Here is a 26,532-nt window from a genome sequence, read left to right as displayed (position 1 = left end):
ATACAGTAGAGTCGGCTAGTGAATTACCCAGGTAGTTTTAGTAATGTATAAAGCGGTATCTATGATATTATATTAAGAGTATATCAAATACTAAGTGTTGAAAACATTGATTGGTAGAAATATCAAGCTGGGAGGTTGCTAGAATAGTTAAGTAGACTGCAAGTCTTGACCACAACTATCTATAGGGAGAATATGTTGTGGAGTCAAGTTTGATTATGTGTATTTCTTCAGAGCAGACTGGAGTTTGATAATTTAGTTAGGGGGATGTATTATTTTTCTGCAATTAACACATTACTAGTATATAAACTGACTAACTTGTAACTGCTAAATATACCTGTAACTGACTACAGCTGGACACATGAAGTTGGAGGTCATATCTATTTATCTCAAAGTTAAACCGTAGATCTTTCTACCCACTACATAATATACTCTCTCCGAGTCCTACTTAGAATATCGCTCATACAACTCCGGATACCACTTCTTCCCCACGTCAGGATGGCTAATGATACGATTTCGAAGGTATGCCTCGCCGAACTACCCAGTCAGCACAAAAGTAGCTAGTCAAGGATAAGACCTACACAGGAATACAACGGCGAGAGAAACTCGCTCGGAACATCGACGGCGCGTTTCTTGCGATCATCACTGGCGGGGATACGCTGCACAATATGCGCGGCGGACTCCTCCAGCTGTGGGAGCGTCAAGTCCATGCGCACGCCCATGAAAAATGGAATGCTGTATCGGGTTCGGGAGATGGGAGCCTATTTTATTAATACATAGAGAAAAGTTGGGGGGAGGAGGGGGAGGGAGAATACCACAACCCGATGCGTTGTCGCCGTACAAATACCCCCCGTGATGGCTTCAAATCCTTGCTGGATATTCACAACCAAAGTCCCCGGGATAGGTGGTGCATCGATCCATTCACCATTTTTGTTCAGCACTTGCAGTCCACCGGTATCGTCTTGCGCCAGGAAGGTGAATAACCCCGTCGAGTCCTTGTGGGGACCGACGCCCTGCGAACCAGGCGCGACAGGGGGATATTTGATGAATTTCAGTCGGTCCATGTTTCCCAGGAAGGAGTCGAAAGTGGACGTCGGCAGGGATAGACATTCTGCAACGGCACGCACGAATTGTCGCGCCAGAGAGGCGCTGGACTGGATGTATTCCTCAACAAGGTCTTTGGTGTGTTCCGTGGGATACTATATAATAACTCTTAAGGTCGTCTATTTAACCCGAATAATTACGGTACTTACCTGACTTTCCCCCTCAAGCCGTTGCCAGATGGGATCTTCCAGAGCCCATTTCTTCATACCGGGGGATCCGAAATCATATTGCTGTCTATGTCAGATGCGTAGAAGTATCAACTTATAGAATTGGACGAACCTCCCGCCAGTCCGTCCTGCTTGCGGTCGTCTCCGCACCTAGACAGGTATATCCCACGAAAGAGGGAGAATGGATCATATTGACGCTCTGCTTGACCTCGTCGGACAGGTCGAAGAGCTCAGGGAGATGGGCATGGGCACGACGGATGAGATCCTCCAGGCCGTGGTTGGTCAGGTAGAGGAATCCGACCTGGAAGATGGCATCGCGGAGCTGGGCAAGTGCTTCCGGTTTGGTGTCGGAGTGCAAAGCCTGCCAGTCAATCAGGGGGATAGAGGAGAATGTCATTTTGTTGTATTCACCGATCTTGTCGTGTGTGTTGTTGGAGTCATCGTTCGGGATGGCTGACTCGGTGGGGTCGGCCAATCACCTCGGCTATACGATTCATGTCTACGGACACGAAGTAAGAAACTACCTATAGACAGATGTTTCTCTCTCTTCAACTCCTATCAATTCAGAATACTAGGATTATTCGTATGCCATACATCAGCTATCAAACCTTCTATACCCAAACACTCACCAACGCCAAAAAAACATACACAAAAAATAACATAAAATAAAAATGAGAGAGAGATCATAGTGATATCCTCGAAAAGTAACCCTTCTCAAACGAATATGTCGACGACGAACTCTGCTCCTCCACCGGAACAGGAATACTGATCTTAGTGGCATCAAACTCCCACGCCGCCTGCCGCGCCTCTCTCGAATTGCGCAGATAAAAAGGCAACGTCCATTCCTTCAACCGACCCTCGAGGAAGCTCATATCGCGATGTTTCTCCCACATGCGTCGCGATGATCGGAACGCCGCGTTGACCGTCTCGCGTCGCAGGTCTTCATAGGCTTTGAATGCAGCGGACGGTGGCTCGTGCCGATGTTTGGATAGGATCCGCGAGAAGAGAATCGCGTCGTCGAGTGCGTATGCGGCGGATTCGTCTCGAGGGGGCATCTACATATTTAGTATAACCCGGAAATATAGGATATAGGGTATAGGATATAGATAGACTTACAGCATGCGCAGCATCACCTAATAGCATCACCCGTTCCGTATGCCATCGTACTCCCGGCCGGACCTGATATACAGGATACATCATCCAATCGGCGGGATTGCTCGTCATCTCGCGAATACAGGGCAGACCGGATTTACCGAACCGAATACGCATCTCCTCACTGAGGGCGCGTTTAATGGTTGCTTTTTTGCGCCAATCCGCTCCACTCTCCAATCGGTACTGTGAGAGCAAGTTCTCCGGAACCTGCACGATAGCCGCGAGGAAGATCTGCTCGTGTTCACGGTCACAGTAACTGGAGATGAGCGAGCCATGTCGCGAGATATTCAAGGCGGTGGATCGGAAATGGATCGGAGCCTTCACCGTCTTAGACTCCACGACGGTCTGCACAAATGATATCCCCGTGTATTCGGAGACGGATCCCGGAGCCACCCATTTGGTTCGAGTGGCCGAATGCACGCCGTCACATCCCAGCACCAGATCTGCCTTCGCGGTGGTGCCGTCCTGGAAATACAAGATAGCTTGGTCGGAGGTTTCCTCGCCGCGTATCAGTTTCTTCCCGAACACTACGTTGACGTTCTTCGTACGCTCCACGGTCGTCAGCATCGCCATGGAGAGCATAATCCGCATCACTCTTCGTCCCTTGTATCCGCCGATGCCTTTCCCGGACGAGTCTGTGAAATCGATAGACCCGAGCTGCCGTCCCGATCGACTAGAGAAAACCTCGATGGCATCGACATCCGATCCGCCCTCTACGCCGAGTCGGTCCAACTCCTCCAGCACGCCTAGCTGGTCGAGATGTCGTTGTGCTACGGGGGTGAGGTTGATGGCGCCGCCGGAAGTGGAGAGTATCTCGTGTCGTTCGAAGATATTGATCTGCAGGTCGGGAACGAACGGGGTCAGTTCTTTGGCCAGAGACAAAGCACAAGCGATACCGGCGATCCCGGCCCCGACGATAGCGATGGTTCGCGGGGCCATGATCGCGGTCAGAGAGCGTTCACATTCGCTTTCCGGTTCTCGCACCCGTTCAGATTCTGTCCAGAAATTGCACCAGTCAATGGGGGCGGGAGGTTCGGCCGCGTTCATCTCAACGGTGGACATGGACATGAATTCGGGGATCGCGCCATCAACATCAATCCTGTGTATTGTGTTATGGACGATTGACGGGTTGATATAGAGTGATTGGGCGAGGGGTCGTGAGCATAAATCCTTCGCGGGACCAGGACGCGGCCATAAGGGGCGATATAAAGTAAAATAAATCAATCTACCGGAAAATGAAAATAAAAAATAGCAATTAAAAATAACAATTAAAAATAAAAAAAGACAATTCGGCCGGATGGCGACCGTTCGGAACCAAAAATGCGAAATCTCTGCAATCCACCGTCGATGCAGATGCCGTCACTGGCTCCACCGGCTGTCTGTCACGGAAGAACAGCCGCTCGGCATTGACACTAGTATACCTCCAGATAGTACTAAATAAATGGTTGCATCACAGATCCTACAAATTGTACAGCGCACAGAATACAAAGCAGGAGAAGAATTCATCATCCATCCTTAACATTCTCCTGCAGATTCTGCTTCTGCACCAGCATCTGCATCCAGGAACCCTACGCTAGCATTAGGTACATTGTTAGACGGGGAATATTGATAAGTTGCATTAGTGCCTCGGTAACAGTCGAACCAGTTTTTTCTCCTTAGCCCTCTTCGGTTTTCACAATGCACGGGGATTCTAGGACAGATTGTATCTACTCTGCAGAACCATTCATGATTCCACGATCCATAGAATACCCAAAGAAACCCGATAAAGTAGACTTTCTGTAAATTTATCATGCCCCGAATGCAAAAGATAATCTTACCCGTTCAGACACCGATCGAACAATCCAGAGCCTGAGCCATCCCAGGTATTCCAGTACTCCGATTCCGCTCCGTTCGTTCCATGGTTTCTCCGAAACAGGCTACCACCGTACTTCCTTGTCTTGACCCTGACTGACAGTCTGACAGCCACTAGACTTGATGATCCATGGAATGTCGATCACAAACGTCTGGACGGTTTATCCGCCACGTCCCTTTCGATTGGCGTAGTCGGTGCATCCACCCGCAGGAAAAATTAACCCAGTCCCCGTGAGTTCTGCGGAAGTTGAGAAATGCACAGACTTGTGATGGATAGACTTTTCTTCTCACTCTCTATACCTTTTGGGGGGTTTTAGTGGAGTACGGAGTACTAACTTACGAGTAGATACCTAGGGGGACGTTAGACTATGGTTGAGTTTGACACTTGTCTATCCGTACTGAATTGCGTTCCATGTGAATTGATGGGTCGGGCTATATTTATGAGAGACTAATCATTGGTTCAGGCTAGAGAACGATTTCCGGGCTAAGGGATTATCATCTTAATTTTATGGATGAATAACTGTTGGTTATGAGTTAGCCGGGTAAATCTCGGGAGTACGACTTCTCTACGGAGTATTTGTGGGGGCTACATACAGTTAACGCGCCTTGAATAGTCTACTATTGATGATATGTCGCTTCTATTCAGGTAACCATGTTGTATCTCAGACAACATATACTCCGTACCTGGCTCGTCCAACCGGCTAGGTATCCCACGACAGGCTAACAGTACCCCAACTCTTGGCAGAATATGATAGATCACCCACTTAGTTGAGCTCCGGCCTTCATATTCTAATCTATTTTAAATGCTCAATGTTTAATTGTCGACGTATCATGCATCACATTCGTTGGCTTTTCCGCCCCTGGACCTTGGAATCCAAATTGACAAAGGCGTTGATGCCAGAGAGCAAGCACATGCCAGCTACCCACGTTAGCACGTTAGCGCCGATCAAGCAGACGAGAAGTAAAACACACCCAGTACGCAATTCATCTCGTAATACCCAAATCGCTCAGTCAAATACCCAGACAGAATTGGTCCGATTAGCATCCCCGTAGTCCAGCCCATGCTGGAAACGGATAGCGCTCGCGAGTATCCCCCATTAGGTCCAAAGATCCCCGGGTGTTTCTCTTCGATCTCATCGACGGTCACTGTATCCGGATAGAGTTAGAAAGCAGCAACTGTATCCTGTTCATGGACAAGGATAAGGAACACACCTGTAGCCTCGATAGTACCGGCCCCGTTCAAAAGACATGTCAGAATCCCCGCCCCCGTCATAGCCAGAGTGTAGACGATCTGTCCCCGGTCTTGATTCACCCACGGAAATCGCTCGTCACCCGGCGTCCCTAACAGCCACAAGACAGGGGCCACGCTGATGAAACCGACCGTCGTTGGCCAGCGGGTCCCAACCCGGTCTTTCAACCATCCACAAAGAGGACTGAGCACAATGCCCGGCCCCTGAAATGCAAGAAACATCATCCCGGACAGCATACTCCCCCAGTGGAACACGTCGCGGACGTGCAGGGGAAGGGTGGTATCGAAGCTCGTCGTCAGTATGCCAAACATGAGGTAGCTTACAACCCCGCAGACGAATTTCCGATGCCGGAACATGTACGTGTAAAACTGCAGTCCCGTCTTTTCTTCCACTTCGCTGTTGTCGCAGGTATTTGATAGTAAAGGAGCGTTCTCCGAGTCACCATCATGCGACCCTACTGCAAATCAGTAACGCCACCCAAAGGAGAGGATCTGTCGGCGTCATCGTACCTGGATGTGCTCTCGGTTTCTCGACCATAAGCACGCGACAGATAATATCGAGAAGGAGAATCGCAAAGGCACTGGACCATGCCGTCCAGTACCCGCCCAGCTCAAACAGCACACCAGCCACGATGGGACCACCGGAGGTCCCGGCTCCGACAACCACGGAAACAATGCCGTATGTCTTTCCCAGATGCTCTGGTTGAACATTGTCCGCTATGGTTGCATATCCTACCACCCAGATGAACGAGCTAGCGACTGACTGGATGAGCCGACCGATGAATAGTACGGTCGCTTATTAATTTTCCTCGTCAGCGCGCACGATCGCTATTCGAAATTGTCATGTACATACTTGACGTCGCGAGGGCTAACACAATCGACCCTACCAATGCCACCGCGAGGGATACCAGCAGAATCGCCTTTTTGGAAGGCAATGTATCCGCATAGTGGCCGATAAAAGGACTGCAGACGAGGGAGACGATGGAAGATTCAGCCAACAGGGCGAAACTCAAGCGCTGAGTCAAGGACGGGTCGACGGCGAGGCGATTCTCGAGAACGTAGGGGAGGATGGGCACTAGAAAGGTGTAGAGATAAACGTCTGATTGAGTTAGCTCGCGTTTGGGTAGGGTTACATCGACTGCAAGTTACCGGTGAACAGGGCCATTAACATGGCACCCACGATGAAAACCGGGGAGGAGCGCCATCGTTGGCCCCATGTGGCTTCGTTGATGCTCATGATGCAAGGTATAATGATGCAAGGTACTGTAACCTGAAGACGAACACATTACAAAGTCGTGATAGGGATGATAACGTATCCAATTACTCACCGCCCGATATCACTCAACACCCAATTTTCATCTACACACCGACCTTTTAGATAGACTACAATACCATCAACATAGGCTCAATTGAAGAAGCAATTGCAGATATAAATCTTTGAAATCAGGTAATAAGATTAATTTATACAAAATTTGCTAAACGGCATAGCGTTGACCGGTCATTGCTATCGAGACATCACCACAATATATAGAACTCTCGCAAAGTAGAGAGCGAAGAGCTTATTAATAAATTAATAATCGCACTGAGCGCGTCTACCACTATCTTTATAACGCGTGTAGGATAGAAATAGAGAGAGTGGATTACTACAATTGCTTGTATTTGCGCGGATGGAATATCTTTTTCTCCTGGTCTTATACGGTAACTTATACCAAGCTGTCTGGAAAAATTCAAGATAATTGTCAAGGGCTGGACCCATAGAACCTACAAGATAGGTTATGTACAAGAAGGAATCGTTGAAGAAGGGAAGAAAGGAAAAGGAAAATAAGCGGTAAACAAACAAGGTGGGCAGTCACGTGACATGGATCGAGGGCCAATGGGCCAAGGGGACAACAGTGCCAAAAGGGACAGTAGGGACAGTAGGGACATTGGCCCGAGAGGTCAAACGGGCTCTAGCCCTTTACAATAATAATAGCTTTAGGATTTTAATCCTAACGACCACTACTACTTCTTTAACATCACCTAGTGGCCAATTAATAAATAATAAGTTGGGATACGCATGGCTTACTCCTTTATTTAATCTCGAAACAAAAGCAAAGGCACGTAGGTGTTGGCAACTTTTAATTCTTGATGGCCACGGCTTCCATATTAGTTAGTATGAAGTTTATTAACTTCTGTGATACAAATAAGATCCTTCTAGCTATTTATCCACTATATATTCAACGCATAGTTTGCAGCCTCTTGATATCCACCTTTTTAGTCCTCAGAGCAATTTATGCATGAACGTAAGAATTTAGTTATATTACAAAGGGAGATTTCTTCAGGCTGTTTTGGCCAAGCTGGAATAAGGCTTTAATCAATGTTCCGAAATTTTGAAAGGAAATCACAGGAATTATGCCTGGAAAATGCTGGCCGAGCCGCTTCTTAGAGAGACATCAGGATAAGCTTATATCTCACTATATAACTAGGATCTATTCTTCACGCGAAAGGGCCCATTGTGCCTACAATTATACTCTATGCTTCGAGCTTCTAGCTAGAAAGATTAAGGAATATGGCAGTAAACCGAGAGATATGTACAATATGGATGGATAAGAGGGGTTTTCTTATTGGAGTGCTATCAAAAGGCAAATGTCGACCAAAGTGGGCCAATAGATTACTTACTATTCAGCATCCGCTCGGTCCGACTTCATTCCTTTGTTTTCACCTTTTTATTCAATTCTCCCAGATAGATCCAGATAGTTAGAGACCCTAAGAGACCTTGTCCTTTACAATCCAGACCCCATATTCTTATATGATTGGTGGTACCAGCTCGTACGCGTATTCAGCTGACCGATAAAAAATGATCCTCTCACGACAGTGGCACGAAAATAGAGAGAACCAACAACTTCAAGATAGGAATAGGGAGGGGATTGCTACTCTAGCTTGTATCTGTGCAGCTGGGACATCTCTTCCACCAGGTCTTATTTACTAGGCAGTCTCTGAGATATTCAAGATACATGGCTGCAAGATTTTAGTCTCGTTAACCACTAGTTACTACTTTTTCCAATGCTAATCACCTACTCGCTGGACGAATAACAGCTAAGGTACGCCTGGTCTACCTTAATATTTAATCGTGAGAAAAAGGAGAAAGCCTAGAGGCATTGGCAGCTTTTAATTATTGATAGCCGTAGCTCCTATATCAATATGAAGTTATTAACTTCTATAATGCAAATCAGATTCTTCTTGCTATCTATCCGCCTCATTCAACACACAATTTACGGCCTCTTGATGTTGCTTTTTTAGTCCTCTTTCCCAGGCATACACTGATAAATTGGAGTAATCTATACAAGAATGTCAAGGAATTAGCCATATTATAAGGTGAGATTTCTTTGGGTTGTTTTGGGCAAGCTGGAATAAAGCTTTTCAGGTCAAAAATATTAACTGTGCATGAAAATCTGTTGGTTTGAGTCCTTGGGATCCAGAGATTATTTTGGCGCACTTTACTAGGAAAGAGGAAGAAAGGCCCTCTTCTAGTAAATCCTTATAGTCTAACTTACAGGCAGAAGTCTGGGGTTGCATTAAGTAGCTTCTTGAGCAAGTTGTTTCTGATGTTTACAACCGAAAAATCCAGAAACTGAATGATACGATGATACATTTTTCTACAGAGAATATTCTTCTTAAACTACGGTGTACGGGTCTAGAAATTGCTCTATAGACTGAGCAGAAGAAGCGTAAGCGTGAGAAGCCTTTACAGCCTTATTTTTAGTCTCTATAAAATGGTAATGCAGTCTTTTATACCCCAAAGAAGGTTTAACAGAGCGCGCTAGAGCTTCTAAAGCAGAGAATAAAATACATCGTTAGCAGGAGAAGGAAGAGAAACAATGCTTGATTAAAGAACTAAAGAAAATAGGGCTTTTAGTAATTGTGTGCGGATACAGGAAGCAGAGAAAAGAGAGCCGGGAAAAAGAGGAGAAGGCCGCAAACAAAGCTGCTATACAGCTTCAGAATAAAATCAGAAAGAAGGCTACAGGGCCTGCTATAGCAAGGGAAAAGGAAGATATTAATAAAAGAATGTGGAAGAAGTGGAAGATGCACCTATTCCTGTAAATAAGCGTGGATGGCAAGCAAATACGGCTTCCCCAGCGATTCCACGACACAAAATATCCAATTATTCGATCATTTCGTTGTGACAGTATGGCTTCTTTTCTACACTCGCAGCTAACCCTAAAATCAGGCGCAAGGGATGTCTAGCGTTAGGTGATTGGGTACGGTAGTCTCCATCTCATCAAATTGGAAATTAAGAACCATAACTTGTGCTACGTACTTGTGACCGAACGTTTAGTTTGTGGGAAGGTTTAAGTCAGGAACCTCTCCCCACCAGCGTTCGAATCCTGTCAGTGTGGCAAACTGGCAATATTTTGGCAAGAAGTCGTAGTATAAATCGGTGTTAGTGGTTATGACTGCATTGGAATGCCAAAGTAAGACACGAGGTCGCAAACTCCACGAACTGAAAAAGAGCCGTGATTCAGCTCAATGATAACATTACTGTGCTGACGGGTTGGCCGATAGTAACACATGATACCAAATTCGGCCACGCAAGGACTAAAACACCTTGCCTGTTTTCTTGACGGTTTGTCAGAATAGCTCGGCTTCGATGTTTAATGCTATTACTAAATGCGGGTAATATAACATCCAAGTTTTCAGCTCATTGTAATAACCATGCAAGTACTACAATTCATCCCATTTACATATCAGTGTTCATGTTAGTATCAAATTCAAGTGTTCATAAACTAGATAGGTTACTTACAGTGTAGAATCACGTTCTGTCCCATCCCAACTTACTCAAACGGTGATTACTCGTCCGGCGAGTGCAACCATTTCACCTTGACCCATCCAACCCAATCCAATCCCTACTAAACAACCAACCCATTAATTAACCACCCCAGGACTGTTATACGAGATATCGCCAGCATCCTGCCCAATAATGACCACCACAACAGCAATCTGAACACGAACACATCAGCCTGGAATTCCTACCAACCAGGAAGAGAACGCAGCTCACCAACGATAAGTCCACTCCCTGTGCAATCCTCACCTCCCACTTCGGCCGCAGTCGAAACGGCGACATCTGACCCTCGGTCAACTGCTCGGGATCCGTAACCCGGTGAATATACGCCACATGACGATCCTCCACCACGACGACATGGATCATATTATAGAGATCCTGCGCGCGCACTTCCATGGTGACATGATTTCCAGGGAACCGTTCACTCGGCCCCGCGGACGCAAGAGCATTTCGAAACGTGATGACCGCTCGGGGAGCTCGGACTGCAACGCGCAATCGAGCCGTTAGAAGATTGTTCTCTCCGCCGGGGAGTTTGAGGTCCAGAATTGAGGAGCTGTACCATCGACTGCGCAGGTCAAAGAGGGGCAGTCCCGAGCGGTCGTAGAACGTGCGACGCTGTCCAATGCTGAATGGGTGTCCGAGGACCGTGAAGACCGTTACCCCGTTATATTCGACAGTGTAATCCAGGGGATGCCATGGTTCGGGTCTATTATGGATGAAGAGGGTGATTTCCTCGGCGGCGATGTTCTCCGTGCGGATGGCGATGGGTCGAGGAGGTGGTCTGGGGGACGGTGGCGAGGACATAGTGTTGTTGGACGGGTCTGCATGGTGTTCGGTTCGTCTCTATGGATGGACATATATAGGGAGTGGGCGTGAAGGAGAAGTGGTTTTCTCAATGGTGAGTTCCTGTAAAGCTGTTTGTCAGGTCCCTGATAAGGCGGATTGGCAGTTCGCCTTGTTGCTTCCTCCGGTCAGCGCCGTCATGGGATCTGTTGGTCGACGCGCGTTCTTGATTGGTGGCCTTTGTTGAACCTGGTAGTATATTTGCCTCGGTGTGGCCGGAATGAGGTTCCAGGAGGGAGCAATTGGGATTGGACGGTATTAGGCGATTATGCTGGGATTACAATGTGATAGACGAGGTTCATTTTACTTCTCTGATGGTTTGCCGTTCTCGTCCATGTAGGCATTTAATAGGGACTATCCTAGCTAACACATGCAATTATCATTAGGTCCTGGCTTGTACAGCCCACCGAATATATGATCGATCCCTAATTTTAGTAGACAACTCCTTGAATGGATTCGTGTATAGTTTTTTATAATCCTACTAGATGAATTAGATAGTTAATATTGCATTGTTGCAGTTCTAGTGACTTTGGTCTGTACTGTACATCTGGACATCTGTCCTTAGCATGTGAATTAACCATCTGCTATGCAGAGAACCCAGATAAGGATTCACCACCTTGCATGTTATAACAAACTTTGATTCACATTTTACTTTACTGAATGATTCAATTACTTTTGCCCCAGAATTCCTTGTCTTGTATGTATATACATAGCTAAGTATTATTACGTTTCAGATCACATATATCATAATTTTGGAAAAGCCCAGAACTTCTCTTCGGTTGTGAAAAACCTGGTATTGTCTGCAAAATGGTCTATAATGCCAGAAATGTGGTAGGAATGCCTAGCAATAGAGTGATAACAGCTAGTCTAATATAAATAAAGTATAAAGCCAATTAAACTAGCAGTCCGATATTTATTATTCAGGCACGGATCTACTATTGTTTATAACTAAGTATCGTTAGTATTGGATTTGAATTATATATGTGTACTGATCATGGAGATATTCCTACTGTAAAGGAATTATTAATACCTATAGTATATATACATGGCAATGGAGACTTGTGGTCTACAGCAATCTTCAGTAGTACAGTTTATACCATAGTCTGCTTTACACTATCATCCCTATATTAAAGTAAAGATATCTATATGTAGATATAGATTCACCAACACATATATAATATATTCACTTGATTTCCTCCCCCAGTCAGCAATTCACATATAGTGATCTATGTTTATCCAATAGGACTCTCACACTTTTCTTCCTCACAACCTACAGAACTATGTCGACAACTCCAAGACATGTCCTCTGAACCCTCTGATTTTGAGGACTACTGGGCTTACATGGTTATTAAATTTAAACAGCCAGCAAATGACACGAAAGATGTCATCCTGACTACCAGTGGTGCGGCTGTTACATTTACGCACGCCTTAGCAATCTCATGTAAGAATGGTCTTATCCTGATCTGAACACGCGAGCGCTGCCTATGGTTAGTCGATGTGAAGCGTTTGTGTGACATAGTTGGTAGTATCAGAAAATCCCTTCCAGGACCGCTTTATATTATGTTTTTTAGCGAGGAGAACACAAGAGCCTTAAAATCATGTGAGTATTATTTTATTAGTGGAGGGTTAAACTAGAACACTACAACTGCTAGAGGTCATCTTGTTGCCAGAATAGGTTCAAGAACTCAGTCACCTATGTCCAGTGTTGGTTAGATAGAATGTTAAAATATCTAGCAATGGTTTACTAACACATCTATACTATAGTATTCTTTCAATCAGGCAAATATCAATCCATGTCTTCTTCAACTCCAGGAGGACAAAACTTCTTGGGTCTTTGAACAATATCAAATGGCATATATAAATCTTATTGATTGAAGTATTTACAGCTCACGGAAAAGATAAAATTTCCGCCCTTGATCCAGCATAGCACCCCCTGTGTTGCCGCCTGCCTTTGCGGTTTGGAATAACCATTTTCACTTCACTTGATATTACGAAGGTTTTTTTCCAGCAACGAATAAAATACTACAAGATGACCGTTGGAAAACCGCGTCATGGGCATGAGCAAAGTACGGTTGCCTCAATGGCCCTTGCCAATTCACTTGGGGTTTTCCAGTTAAAAATGAAGTGTATCGTGTCTCGGGCATCTTCTACTATGAAGTTACTGCCCTTCGGAATCTCGAAGTTTTTTTTCCAGAAAAGCACCCGCTAGTCAACATGCCTACTCGGCGAAAGAAGTTAGTGACCCCCGAATACAGTCACTAGGATTTGATGGTTTCTTTCACTGCGTTATATGACCGTTTTCCTGATCCCACTGAGAGACGTATTTATGGCGCACATATTGCTACGAGCAAGGTTATATGTCGGGAATATGCACTATATACATGATAGAGTCAGTTTGGTCATAACCTATTCTAGGGCTGCATTACATCGAAGACAACCTAAGTTGATACCACTACTCTCGAAACTTGGAAAGCTGTTTCAGAGACTCAGGACTCCTGCCGAAATACATGCTCAGTGTGGATGTACTTTGCTAAGCCCATAACTTTCTCACTGCTGGGTGGCCGAGACCATTATCCACAAAACGACCGCAAAAAGAGCACATAGGTGGCCAGGAGACTTTGATGCACACGGATATGTCAGGAAGACCAGGATCCCCCAGGATCCTTTGGTGATCGCAGAATACAATGGCAAGTGCTGTGCCTTATTTATAAAAACTACTATGCTTTACTTGGCCTATGAATATGTACCTTGGAAAATGGCGATACTAACGTGCTGTAAATTGGCTTTTTATAGTATCCAGAATTGCTCGGTCTAGACACTTAACCTGTTACTATCTTACCCTCTTCAGCTTTCGATACCGGCAACCTCCTACATAGCTTTGAAAAACCAATCATTCATACCAACTCTGCTACTCTGGAGATGGCGCACTTACGGTTATCGAAGGACGGAGTGGCTTACACAAAGATCTTCTCAGTAACCCTCAGAAACCAGTCTAGACCAGTACCGCTTAAAAACCAACGGAGCAGGAGACCTCTGAACCTGTCTAACCTCAGCCGACTGAACCACAGTCAACCGAACCTCAGCCAATCGAGCCTACACAGAACGAAACTCTGATTAACACTCCTAACAAAAAAAACGCACTAATAAACCCGATCAAACTAAGAAGTGTTCGGCCGAGCATGCGACCAACCCTCAATCTAAAAGATCGAAGCTGATCGTTTAACGCTTACGGATCACATCAGCCATGCGGTTAGGGAACCGTACGAATGCATGCAGCCCTAGGGTTCATTTACATCTTTGATTAAATTAGAACAGTTTAAAAGAGAGCCTATTTCGGGATGGCTGAACGGTCACCGTTCTGAATTATGGCAGTTGCATGCGGAGGTTCCTCAGTATGTACTACATCTGGCCAGTTTGCTATATATCTTAATAAAGATGTATGGAAATGTATGGACCCGAACTCCTAGCGATGTATTTCCCCTGAGGACCTGGTTCCTATTCTTGGGTGAGGGTGTGCGTTCATCAGATAGTATACAAGACAATATAGATACTATCAAATACGGTTCTTAGTAGGCTACGTGCGTGTAGCTAGTATAGTGTTCTCTTTTCCCTGAATTATAGTGATCGTGTCGACAGTAGGGACAGTAGAGACAGTAGGGACAGTAGAGACAGTAGGGACAACTGGGACAATAGGGACAATAGGGACAACAGGGACATTGTCCCGAGAGGTCAAACGGGCTTCAGCCCTTTACAGGTGGCAACATATGTTAGAACTGGTTCATTCCATGGTTGGAAACTCGGCCATGGTGATATGCCTGTTATTCTGGCCGAGATACCCATGACTATAGGACAAGTAGAAAGGCTTGTTTAAAGGTCGGGAATATCAACTCTTATACAATAGAGGATGACATATTCCAATAATCGTCAAGAATTATCGTTCTGCTATCTAGAGAAACAGGCTATGAATATTATATTTATTATCCACGGCCATATCAATTGGCTGTCATTCTTCTCTTCTCTCGCACCCAAAACGCCCTGAGAACAAACACCATCACGAACATACTCGCATCCAAGGCCAGATTCCAATTATATCCGACTAGATACCGCGGCGCATCGACCGTTTTCCACACACTGAACCGTCAGTCCATACCAGTCCATAGAGAGAGGGAAAAAAACTTACAATAATGGAATCCACGCCCCAAACGCATTACCCACCGTATTCATAGCACTAATCACCAACGCCCTCTCCTCTGCATCCCCCGAGCAGATCTCATTCGCCCACGCGTACACGATGTCCGCAATGCCGTTCGCCGTCCCCGACAGGAAAAACGCAAAGAATTTGAGTCCGACCGGTACATTCCAGATAGCGAGAACTGCACACGCAAATACATTTAATCCCGCCGTCGTCGCAATCAACCCTACCTTTGCATCGTAGATATCCGAAACCACGCCGCAGATGATCGACGCCACGATGGTCACGGCCGGAGCCACCGTCGTGATCGTGTTGATCGATTCGACCGAATAGGATTCCTGGACCGTGGATTCTGATGGTCGTCAAGATGCACAACAACGGATCGGTAGAAGAGGGGGACACGCCCCTGCACAGAGCTGAAGATGGGGCGTTGATTGGAACTATCTTCCATGGAGTCTCTCAGTTGGACCGAGGCATTGCCGATAAAACTTTGGCAATCCATTCTCTCGAAGGTACTCTCCCTCAACCGGTCGTGGCTAGCCAGGTCTCGGAAACTTCCGTCATGCAGACAGCAGCGAACGGAGGACCGGAAATGCAGGATGGAGGCAATACCACGAGCACCCCAAGGTGTGGATCACCCACTTCCGAGACGCCAAAGCCTACTGTTGGTCTTCTCAGCAAAGAACCGGCTACAGATACGGTGCCCGCTAACTGCGGACAGCAGATAAGAGAGATCGACCAAAGCGGTGCAGTCGAGGCCACTAATCCGACATCGGAATTTTCTCGTCCCGTCTCTGACATATCTAGGCAGACTCCCTGCTCGATAGATTCCACTCCTGCGGATGCACCGGTCACAGCGATAGCGGCTGGTCATAGCCGACCATCAGAATGTGACGAGTCCCACGGATCAGCCCTCTCCACAGCATCGATTGTACAGCAGGAGGGGAGCTGCAGGGATCCCGCTTGGTGGAAAATCTGGCTGGGGAGTGGCCACAATCCACAGGAGGGAATATCTCCAGAGAGCTGTCCTCCGTCCAGGGTAAGACCTTAAACTTAATTATTCCTGCAAATTCCAATCTATGTCTTCTATCTTCATTTCTTCACCCTCCTCTCTATGATTTCGCCGCTTCCATTTGCATCCATATCTCCACCAATGGTGTGCCAGAAATTGGGAGAGAGGTATTGACGGATATCACAGGTTAACGGGCCCTGGGGTTCATGGGGCGAGATCCTAAGTTCCTTAAAAGGTAAATATATTCAAGCCACGCTAAGGGCGCCCAATATAGCGTGTGACAGGGCCAGTCGCCATGTGCTCTACATCCATGAAGTCCAGACGTCTGCCAATAATGTGCCTTCCCCACAGCTGGTCGCTACAAAATACTCTTTCCTTGCCGACCACCCAGCACTGGAGACTGAAGAGCCTATTGCCAGGGACCGAGAGCTCCTTCTTCACTTCCAGGATGCCAGTCAAATGGCTGAAAAAGAAGACGCAGAAGTCATCAATTTCGTAAGCGACGTCGTAGCAATAGATGCAGTGGAATTGCCTGGTAGGGTGGCTTACATCTCTGAGGCTCCCGGTAAGATAACCTCGTTTTTGGTCGTCGCCTACCACCGTCCTTCTCTGGCTATATCAGAAACCCTACTAATTTAAATACTTTGCAGACACCAACACGGGCTTCTTCGCACGTTGCGGCATTCGAGACGGTTCCCGAATGAAGTCTCTCTTTGTGACTCCTCTAAGACCCAGCCTGTGCGCTGCCAGCAGTCAACTTCCACCTCCACGTTTTCCCCATTGCCTGCTGCTTCGGTTTTTGACCTCTCCCCGCAAGATCCGAGGCTCTCTGTGGGATTTTCAAACGCAGGATACCGAATCCGGCCGCTATTGGCTTCCAGGAGGACTGGAGTTGTCACCAATTGTGGAAGGTACGCACTCACAGAACCTCAGTCTTGACTAACAGGAACACTTGTGGGCTAACGCCAATTTTGCAAAGGCACGATATCCAGATGCAGCAATCTATTTAGGCAGCGCAGCATCGGTCATTGCCGATCTGGACGGCCAGCGGTCGACGCTGCCAGATTGGGAAGAGGGCCGAGCACCCCGCATTGCTATTATCTCAGGAAGTAGTTCTTCCACATCTCAGCAGTGGTTAGACCCCCTGGACCCTCTTCGATATTGCGACCTCGTTGCAAAATCACCGACGTTGAGCCCGGATTTTATTGTATTGGCCTTGCCGCATATTATCCTTCACGCGCGGTTTCGACGTTCGATAGCCAACACGATGTGGAACCTCCTTAGGCAAGGCTACTCAGTCTCCTTGAAGCCGCTCTCGCTCAGGAATTCGGACAAGGAAAAAGAGCAGTCGGTTCTTCTTCTTGCTGCACCTTCCGTTACAAATCCACTGTGGGTTGATGATACCTTCTCTGATCTCAACGCCACTTTCGTTATGGGAGACTCTCAGAGTGATAGTTCAACATCGCCCACCACTAGCACAGAAATCTGCTGGTCTGGGCCTCCAAGTGCTGGTGAAGTCAAATTTGAGATTCCAGAAGCTGGCCTATCTACTTCGTCGCAAGGTGAGCTGCCGGCAACAGCGTCCGATGGTGAAGCAAATGACTCAAAGGAAAGTCTGGGTGGGCTTCTGTACCCACCTAGTCGAAATGCTGCGCATCTTATTGCAGCCGTTATTTCACGAATTATCGGGGAACTTTCCAAGGAAAACCACCCGACTACTTCTAATCTACAGGTACTAAATAATGGAGTCTCCAAGGGAATCAAGCGAATGAGAGTGTAGGGATTGCTCTGTATTAGAAGGCCGGGATGAGAATGCTACTATGACGAGACCTTCTTACAATTAGATAATAAAGCTGGCAGCCTGTTACCTAGACAACAATTAGACCTGCCAAAACCCAACCCGGAACGTCCCGATGGAGCCGGGCTGGGCCTTGGACAAGTCTAACAACAATTAATATATTAATGAACGTAGTATACTGCTTGATGCAATGGATTGTTGCGTCACCACTGCTGCTTGCTGTAATAGTATATTGGTGAATGTAGTGGTATACTGCTCGACGTAATGGCATTTTACATCACTACTGGCGGCGAAAGGTCACCGAGAACTATAAAGTAACTAAATCTCCCTAGAGGTAATGACACATTAACCAACACTAATAGTACCGTAGAGCTTCATAATACAGAATTGTTAAATCGCTGTATTCTGAATCAAATATCATCTTGCCAACATGAGGCTTCAATTATTCTTTCGCCTATCCTAGCTTGCTTAGGAACAGCGAGATCTATACCCCAGAGACTATGGACACAAGAATCTGCTAATGCATTAGCACAAGAATATTCTAATGCAGTGGCACATAATGCACCTAAAGATGTTACCCAACGTAGTATAATGTTATAGAGTATGATGTGGTCCTTAGCCAAACGCGAGTTGCAGGTTGATCGGCGCAAGGAACATGACCGGGCTGCGTCACCCGTTCCTTGGCAGCGACAAGATAGACCCAGAGATAGCTTGCACCGCCTCCCACGACAGTGAAAGAGTATTAGCGCCTCACAAGGGATACTTGGCTGACAGGTTGAACGAACAGGGCAGAAGGGAAAAAAAGAAAACGACAGATCCAATGCCAAAAGACAGGAAGCAAAGGGTGCGAGATTAGCCAGTCGTACTTCGGAGGATCGGTCTAAAAGTACATAACGTACACGACAGCGTTAAAAACTTCAAAAGCCACCACTAGTCTACCGTTGGTCGAATCCATGTGGGCGATCTAACGTCCCCTGCGCTAATTCCGGGGCGTTAGCCACAATGGCCAGGAACACTGAATACTACACTCGCCTTGACATCAACAATCCTTCGGCTAATCCATACGAATCAAACAAGGAAGTAAAAGAAAACCATGGAAAAACCCCTAGGAAAAACCAACGCCATAGAACCTATCGTGCCTACTTCCTACGCATCGCTCTTATATATATGTAGATATATTTATTGTAATAATAGTATATATACTGTAAATATTAGGCCATCTTTGTATGTTATTTTCGAGGTATTAGGGCTCTAAAAAGACCCCATTTTATATGCAATACAGAGGTGATCAGTTTGCTTCCCAGATACGTAATCAATATTACATTGGTCTGATTCGGTTTAGAAATTGGGCTGCGGATAGATTGGTTTTTTATACAGCGCGGAAATAAAATACAGGCGGGTCTATCATAGCTTTGATTTATACTTGTACGCACTCCAGCTTGTTGTTTTTTATCAGTGAAGCAAAGTGCTTTGAACAAGATGGATAGAATTAGCATATAGAAACCCATTTAGAGTGTCTGTTTAGCATCATATTCGTAGTTCAAAGACAGACTAGATCCCTCACTTGGTGGTCTATATGTAGTTTGAATGTACAAGTTTGCTGAAGTGTGTTTGTCTTTTATTGTTTCCTCAGGCTAACGCAGGTGGAGTTGGGATAGAAGCGAAGATAATATGAAACAGTCAACTACCTCTCTTACATGGATATTTGGCAATCTATGAACTGGGAAAGTGTTGGATAGTGCGTATATTTCTCTTCAACCCCAATCAGTGCGGGCGGAATAGCATGGAAATACGCACTGAATATATACTAATACTCAGCATCTATTTTGACTCTAACAGATCTTGGTGAGAAGTCCCATCTGAAGGATTTCCTAAGTATGGGGACTAATAAATAGGCCCCCAGGGGTGGAACATAGAAATATAAGGTGTCCCTCTAGAATACTTTTACCGTGATATTCAGATTACGGATTGCAAAAACCCTTTATATTATTTACTTTTTTCCTTTTTCTTCACCTTTAAAATGCCGAATCATGCGTTCAACAAGCATTTTTCCGGTTTTTATGGCAGCTGTCGGCAGTTATGCCGTCGGGGGGTTATCTACTTCCACCCTGCAGGGGAACCTAATGAAGAAATCATTAATGCTATATGTTAAGAAGAGCACGGCCATTCAAATTCTGCCCGGCCAATTAATAACAAAACCGTTAAGAGAGTGATACACTTCTATATTCCATACAAAATCGCACTGTTTGAGAACACAATATCTCAACCAACATGTTAAATAGAAGACAGTCAGATAGTGATAAGAACCAGATCGCTTGTTCAGTCGTGATAAACGTCTAAGTGTCACTCCATAGATTTATCCATCTAAGGTAGGCGACAATTGAGAAAAAAAAAAAAAAAGAAAAAAAATGAATGAAAATGAAAGTAAACAAATTAGATTCGCCGATAAGACGCCATAATTTCGGCCGCATAGAGTGTCTTGGACGCAGCCCGCTGCGGAAAACCCTTGACACCGATTGGCAGAGGACGATCTGGATGAACGAAAATCACGCCGTGCTTCTTGATGCTGGCATTATCAATGGGACACTTCTCATTTGCAATCTCGACCGCCGACCAGATCGAGTCGATCCAATCCTCGCGGCGGCCGCCCCCAACAAGGGCCGGATCAACCTCCAGCAAGACGGGGATGTCCCCGCCCTTCTCGTCGCAGAGCACTGCGGCGGTGATCCCCGGATGCGCTTCAAGGGCCATTTCCATCTCCCGTGGCAAGAACCGTCCCTCAGTCTCCGAGTTCGTCAGGTCATCGATCCGGCCGCAATACCGCCAGAGGTCCTTTTTCCGAGGGTGTTGCACAAACAGGTCCTTCATTGGATAATCCTGCATGTGCGGAAACATGTAGAACGCACTCTGACATCGGCCCTCGTCATTCCGCAGCAGAACTAGTTCGTGGTAGCCCTTGACGACGGGGCGGAATTCATGCGACAGCACCGGGTCCAGTTTCATGTATGCCCAGTCCTCTGGGTCGTCGGTAGTGTGGACGGGAAAGATATTGGCTTCGGAGGAGCCGTAGATGTGGGCGAGGCGGGTGTGGGCGCGCATGATGGGACCGAGATCAGTGGGGAAAGGGGCGCCCACGACGGCGAGGTGCTGCAGGCATCGAAGCCGATGGAGATAGGTTGGGTTGGCGCAGGTGTCGCGCAGGAATTTGGGACTGAGAATACAGGCCGTGACGCGGCCGTGTTGGAGCACGTCGTCGAGTATGGCGGCGGACATGCGCACGCCCGGGATCGGCAGCACGATTGTCAGGTTGAAGAAGATGTTAATGCCCAGGACGTTGTAGAGCCCGGCGGCGATGGAGAGCGGGGTGAGTAACGCTACGCGGCGGTCCTGCCAGTGCGTGAAGTTGATCGTCGCCAAGGATTGACACCTGGCAAAGGCGAGAGATTGTTGCGTCATCGTGGCGTGAGTCATGTAGATGGGTTTGGCTGCGCCAGTGCTGGCCGACGTGTGGATGATGGCAAAGGGATCGGAGAGGGCATCGGCCAGTGGTTTCTCATAGGGGTAGACACGCATGGGAGAATAGGACTCCGAGAGCCAGGAGTCCAGACTCGGGGTGGTGATCAGCATCAAGTCGGGCTGCCGGAGCTGGATGGCATTGGCTTTGGGGTGGCCTGGGCTGGGGTGGAGCAAAATTCGGCAGTTTGTTTTCTCAATGAGAGAGAGATGAGTATCGACTTCGGCGGCGGGATGGCATGTCAGGGTCTGATGATTTTTAGTCATTTGCAAGGGGCAACATTGGTAGAACAGTAGAATAGAACGAAAGGACACTAAACACATACCTGGTACCCTGTCTTTACTGCCGCCAGCATGATAATCATGTACGAGAGGTCCTGTGGTGCGACATAATGCAGCACTTCAAAGTTCGTGCTGCATGACCCGAGGGTGTCGACAATCCAGGAGGCGGCGCGATTCACAGCGCGAGAGAAGTCGCCATACGAGATGTCACGGTATCCAGCGGCTACATCATGGTTGTCTCGTGGGAGAGAGATCATGGGATGATCCCGATGGAGGTGGGCGAGCTCATCGATCAGAGCTGGGAGGGGAGTGTGATGGACATTGTGTCGAAAGTATTCCGAGATTGAGGGCTTCATATTGGAGTGGACGATTTCTAAAAGGAGAGTGTATAGTGGGGAGATATGTATATAGGAGAGGCTGGAAGACCGGGCGTTGATATCCAGGACGCCTTGGACGTAGTCCAAGGTAAGTAGCTATACAGGAAGATTCGGGTGGTATAGCGATTTCTGTATCTACAGGGATGAGGTACGGTATGAGACCGTATCATCCATGCCCGGTGCCTTACCGTACAGCAAAGTGGGTTTTTGGGGGCCGAGATGGGGGCCCAGAATCAGACTGAGTCGGTCAATTCGATTACATCTTACTGTCTATATTACTTGGACCCCAAAAACACGCAACGCCTTACTCCGTATCCCGGATGCTCCGTTCATCGATCGTCCCAAACATGGCTGCCCACCTGCACGTCGTTCTTGACGTAAATCTTCCCCAGTGGGATATCCTTGCGTTCCAGCTCGGGGGTAACTCTAGATACCCCCGCCTCAAGACTCCCGGTGTATGGGGCGCCCCCAGACGCTAGGCTCTCAAAGCCATGTTTGGCCCCATACACTCGCGTGGACTCCGATGCGGTACCTTTGCTGCTGACTGAGATGTTGAATTTTCGAAGGCCCCACTTGAGCAGCGGACGCATGGTTGGAAGACATGCCGAGATAATGCCGAAGGACACTTCGAGAGAGGTCCAGATGACGGTACCATTCATAGCCCCTGTGGGGGGTCAGTAAGCATTAGGGAGGGGGACAAATCCTTGATGGAAGCCACATGAGGCATGTGGATATACGTACAGGTAAAATCTGGATCGTCCACTTTGAACTGCTCAGAGAGCCGGACACAGCTGCAGATCACAACGCTGAGAGGGAAGCATTAGCTATGTGACCGGTTTCAAAAATAATAGAAGTAAATCACTCATACAATGAACCCAGCAGAAAGATAAATGACAGGGAGATTTTTTGCGATCTGCTTGCCTGTAAATTCCAGACCATTCGAATTGGCATGGCGAGGATCAGCACGTCCGTCATAATGTTGGGCACGGCGTTGCCGATGTAGAATTTTTTGGAGCTCACGCAGCGGGGCTGTATGGACTTATCCCAGAACCCATGGATGGGCTTGCAAGAAAATATGGAAATAAACACCACAGCAATCCACCAGGAGAGGGTCATGGCGCCAACAATGTAAACGGTGATTCGGAATGGCCGAACGGAGAAGATGCGCTTGTAGTAGGCGAGGATCGAGGTCTTGATGAACAAGATGGCGGTAGCATAAACCAATTGATACGCGTAGAGACACTAGGACGACCAGAATCAGCGAGCCTGTCAGCGACGACGAGAGGACAATGAAGTTCTTGCCTTAAGGTACTTGGGAAAGTTTTCTTCCGGGACGATTGTAACATGCAACCCGGACCCTAGCCTGACCACTAGAGAAGGGAAGGGGTCAGTTCGCAGAGTCTAGCAGATGAGGGTGCGTTATTTCCACAACAACATACTAGTGACAGAAAGAGAGAAGCACCCAATAGTGAAAACCTATGTATGGCAGCATGAATGTGAGACTGACTTGACTCTCGATGAGTGCAAGGGGTAGGACTTACCAAGCCAAGAATGCATAGATAATCATCTAGTCCGATGCGCAGTTTCATTAACCGCCGCGATGATAATCGCAAGCCCATTGCCAGAATTGCCAACACTACGAACGTAGTAATGACGCCCAGCGTCGGTCCCTGCTGACTCTCCTGAAGATTAACGGTAGTATTCGGAGTAGAAGCCATGATGCGGAGTCATGTCCAGACGGACAGACGGGAGGAACAGTATTGCAGTGTCTGGACAGCAGGGGTGCCTCTTTCGAGCTGATCACGCAGCACAATTTATTCAGCGATCAGGGATCAGAACATACAACCGAACAAGAAGACGAATTCAGAGTTTGGTGCCACATTTTTCCTGATGGACAGCATATAAAGCTGATTACCACATAGACAAAGTCGGACCCCAAGGCAAGGGGCTAAGTTCAGATGAAACCCCGGCCAAAGAGAGTGCTTAGTTTTACGAATCACGGACAAAAGGACCGATAGTGGGCTAAATTTTTGACAGGCAGTGAGTACTCCAGAGTACATTGTGATTGGGGCACTGTCTATCTACTATCTACGGTGTCAGAACGGAGAAACCCCAACTCTCAAGCTCTTGTCTCTCGTCTATTACAAGATGGAATCCAGTGTTGGCATTGGCGCTATTGTTCTTGCTCCACTGTACAAGGCACCACCGACAAACAGTCAAGATGCAACTGCATGAACCATATGAAGATCAGCAAACCTTGAGGGCTGAGGGCCCCATAATAAATGTGATGGACGTCAGCGAATCTTACACATCTGTACTGTTTTCTTGCTACTGGAAAGACCGTAATTACAATACATATTGTACGGCATTGTCCTAATGGCCCCCATTTTGTCATCCGAAACAAGACGGAACGATAATCTATGGGTACCAGGAAGAAAGAAATTAGATCAATTTCTCAATTACCAAGAGACTGTATATTCCAGGTAAGTATACTAGGTTAGGCCTAGAGCCAATGGAAACACAGGAAAAATGCACCGATGACATCCTCTATCAAGACTGGCTGATAACACATAGGTAGCTATGGATCGCAGTATCAGCCGATACGGAACTATCCTGAGTCAGGGCAATGAGGGGGATTGCGGCGAAGCTAAGCAGCCCGAGCGGAGGGTGGGGAGTAGCGGAATCGCAGTAAATTATAATATTGAATTAGAATCACTGTTCTTATATTCTATTACCAGAACACTCTCGCTATCTTGGTCCACTCGGACAGAGAGCTCGGCTACCAGCAGATCCAGTCAAGATGGTGACTTCGGTAGAAGATGCATACCCTCTTCGACGGAACTACCTGTCTTCCATGCGGTAAGGGCCAGTGCTAGGTACACGATTGGCAGGGAGGCATAGCTAGCTCACTACCAGTCTCAGATTAAACGCGCAACACTACCTGTGGAAGGATACAGTCGGATCGAACTTGCACCCTGGAATTCCAGTGCCCAAGTATGGCGAGGGTATACGTATTGCGGACATTGGAACGGGAACCGGGTATACTAGTCATAACAATAATCAATCCAATTGGATTTCGCTCACGGTCCTCAATGCTAACACTGGTTCAGCATATGGATAACAGATATCAGTCGCGAGTATCCGGCCGCCCAAATCGACGGTTTCGATATTTCCTTCGACCAATGTCCACATCCACAGTCGTTGCCACATAACACGTCCCTTCGTTCGGTTGACATCTACCAGCCCTTGCCAGAGGACCTCTACGGTGTCTATGACATTATCCACCTTCGTCTGTTTCTGGTCGTCATTCGCAACGACGACCCTGTTCCTGTGTTGAGCAATCTGGTGAAAATGCTGAGTGGGTGTTCCCTGGTCTTGGTCGACGACAATGACCCCACTTAGTTAATGAACGTCTACTACAACTAGAGCCCGGAGGTTGGATTCAATGGGCCGAACATAATCTAGAATCATGGTCTGTGAAATCCATAGGGAACGTGAAAGCCTCGGCGATGCAGACGATGCGAGATATGATGGTGGATACTGGACTAGGGCGGTAAGTTGAAATGCAATGAATCTCTTGGAACTTCTTTTTTCTCTTTTTTTTAAGTTTCTTTTGTTCATCGTTTTCTTCCCATTAGAATCTGCTTCACAGGCTAATTTAATCCAACCTCTACCCCCCTACACAGATGGGTTCCTCGTTTACCGGATTATTTCTCCCAACAGGAACTAGTCGAGGTGCGAAAGGACCTGTACCCGATCACACCACACAGCCGACTATTCTGGAGCCAGCTGCAGTTCAACTCTAACGAGGAATACAGCTATCTCGGCATGGATAACAGCACTGCAAATTCTGCGGGTCCGAAATTCCGTAGCCTGATTGCGCAAGCGGGTGACGAGGGTCGAAATGGCGCGGCGTTTGATTTTACACTGGAAGTGACGATCGGCAGGAAAGCATTGTAATTTATCTGTGTCGACCTAGGTCCTGTCAGTTAATTACGAAATACCGTCTGAATTTAGTTAACTAGGTCGTCATCCTTCGGGGAGCTGGGATGGGTCGTCAACGACGACGACATCTAATCATTCTTAGGTAGGCAAGTCGGTACGATTTACATTGGCCAATCCCACACATCCGGCTGAAGGGAAATAAGCAGCTTACAAAAGTTAGAGGCGTTT

General features: G+C 47.0%; 9 protein-coding genes across 9 annotated transcripts; 2 read left to right on the top strand and 7 right to left on the bottom strand.

Annotated features, from left to right (window-relative positions):
* Positions 1-441: 441 nt before the first annotated feature.
* ATNIH1004_006418 (isopenicillin N synthase family dioxygenase) lies at positions 442-1,665 on the bottom strand (the record flags this gene model as incomplete). The annotated part of the gene is made up of 5 exons (XM_033571050.1): positions 442-534; positions 579-758; positions 813-1,196; positions 1,251-1,331; positions 1,381-1,665. 5 exons carry the CDS (start codon positions 1,663-1,665, stop codon positions 442-444), a joined length of 1,023 nt encoding a protein of 340 aa, XP_033427082.1.
* A 286-nt stretch (positions 1,666-1,951) lies between these two features.
* Positions 1,952-3,482, bottom strand: ATNIH1004_006417 (FAD-dependent oxidoreductase; the record flags this gene model as incomplete). Its single annotated transcript, XM_033571049.1, has 2 exons — positions 1,952-2,323; positions 2,385-3,482. 2 exons carry the CDS (start codon positions 3,480-3,482, stop codon positions 1,952-1,954), a joined length of 1,470 nt encoding a protein of 489 aa, XP_033427081.1.
* A 1,625-nt stretch (positions 3,483-5,107) lies between these two features.
* ATNIH1004_006416 (putative MFS multidrug transporter) lies at positions 5,108-6,757 on the bottom strand (the record flags this gene model as incomplete). The annotated part of the gene is made up of 6 exons (XM_033571048.1): positions 5,108-5,190; positions 5,244-5,417; positions 5,484-5,975; positions 6,031-6,315; positions 6,374-6,619; positions 6,670-6,757. 6 exons carry the CDS (start codon positions 6,755-6,757, stop codon positions 5,108-5,110), a joined length of 1,368 nt encoding a protein of 455 aa, XP_033427080.1.
* Positions 6,758-10,425: 3,668 nt separating this feature from the next.
* Positions 10,426-11,146, bottom strand: ATNIH1004_006415 (uncharacterized protein; the record flags this gene model as incomplete). The annotated part of the gene is made up of 2 exons (XM_033571047.1): positions 10,426-10,500; positions 10,559-11,146. 2 exons carry the CDS (start codon positions 11,144-11,146, stop codon positions 10,426-10,428), a joined length of 663 nt encoding a protein of 220 aa, XP_033427079.1.
* A 4,031-nt stretch (positions 11,147-15,177) lies between these two features.
* Positions 15,178-15,879, bottom strand: ATNIH1004_006414 (uncharacterized protein; the record flags this gene model as incomplete). Its single annotated transcript, XM_033571046.1, has 3 exons — positions 15,178-15,316; positions 15,366-15,729; positions 15,780-15,879. The coding sequence occupies 3 exons, from the start codon at positions 15,877-15,879 to the stop codon at positions 15,178-15,180; spliced, it is 603 nt and encodes a 200-aa protein (XP_033427078.1).
* A 60-nt stretch (positions 15,880-15,939) lies between these two features.
* On the top strand, positions 15,940-18,169 carry ATNIH1004_006413 (uncharacterized protein; the record flags this gene model as incomplete). The annotated part of the gene is made up of 4 exons (XM_033571045.1): positions 15,940-16,416; positions 16,576-16,954; positions 17,040-17,300; positions 17,382-18,169. The coding sequence occupies 4 exons, from the start codon at positions 15,940-15,942 to the stop codon at positions 18,167-18,169; spliced, it is 1,905 nt and encodes a 634-aa protein (XP_033427077.1).
* Positions 18,170-20,620: 2,451 nt separating this feature from the next.
* Positions 20,621-22,338, bottom strand: ATNIH1004_006412 (uncharacterized protein; the record flags this gene model as incomplete). Its single annotated transcript, XM_033571044.1, has 2 exons — positions 20,621-21,949; positions 22,027-22,338. 2 exons carry the CDS (start codon positions 22,336-22,338, stop codon positions 20,621-20,623), a joined length of 1,641 nt encoding a protein of 546 aa, XP_033427076.1.
* Positions 22,339-22,688: 350 nt separating this feature from the next.
* ATNIH1004_006411 (uncharacterized protein) lies at positions 22,689-24,077 on the bottom strand (the record flags this gene model as incomplete). Its single annotated transcript, XM_033571043.1, has 4 exons — positions 22,689-23,023; positions 23,101-23,165; positions 23,228-23,601; positions 23,901-24,077. The coding sequence occupies 4 exons, from the start codon at positions 24,075-24,077 to the stop codon at positions 22,689-22,691; spliced, it is 951 nt and encodes a 316-aa protein (XP_033427075.1).
* Positions 24,078-24,939: 862 nt separating this feature from the next.
* Positions 24,940-26,319, top strand: ATNIH1004_006410 (class I SAM-dependent methyltransferase; the record flags this gene model as incomplete). The annotated part of the gene is made up of 5 exons (XM_033571042.1): positions 24,940-25,047; positions 25,098-25,162; positions 25,470-25,717; positions 25,786-25,912; positions 26,046-26,319. 5 exons carry the CDS (start codon positions 24,940-24,942, stop codon positions 26,317-26,319), a joined length of 822 nt encoding a protein of 273 aa, XP_033427074.1.
* Between the last annotated feature and the right edge of the window lie 213 nt (positions 26,320-26,532).

The sequence above is a fragment of the Aspergillus tanneri genome (genome assembly GCF_003426965.1).
Source record: "Aspergillus tanneri strain NIH1004 chromosome Unknown AapTan_4_pilon_pilon_pilon, whole genome shotgun sequence".
NCBI lineage: Eukaryota > Fungi > Ascomycota > Eurotiomycetes > Eurotiales > Aspergillaceae > Aspergillus > Aspergillus tanneri.
Note: the sequence above shows the minus strand (reverse complement) of the source record. Positions and strands in the feature narration are given on the sequence as shown.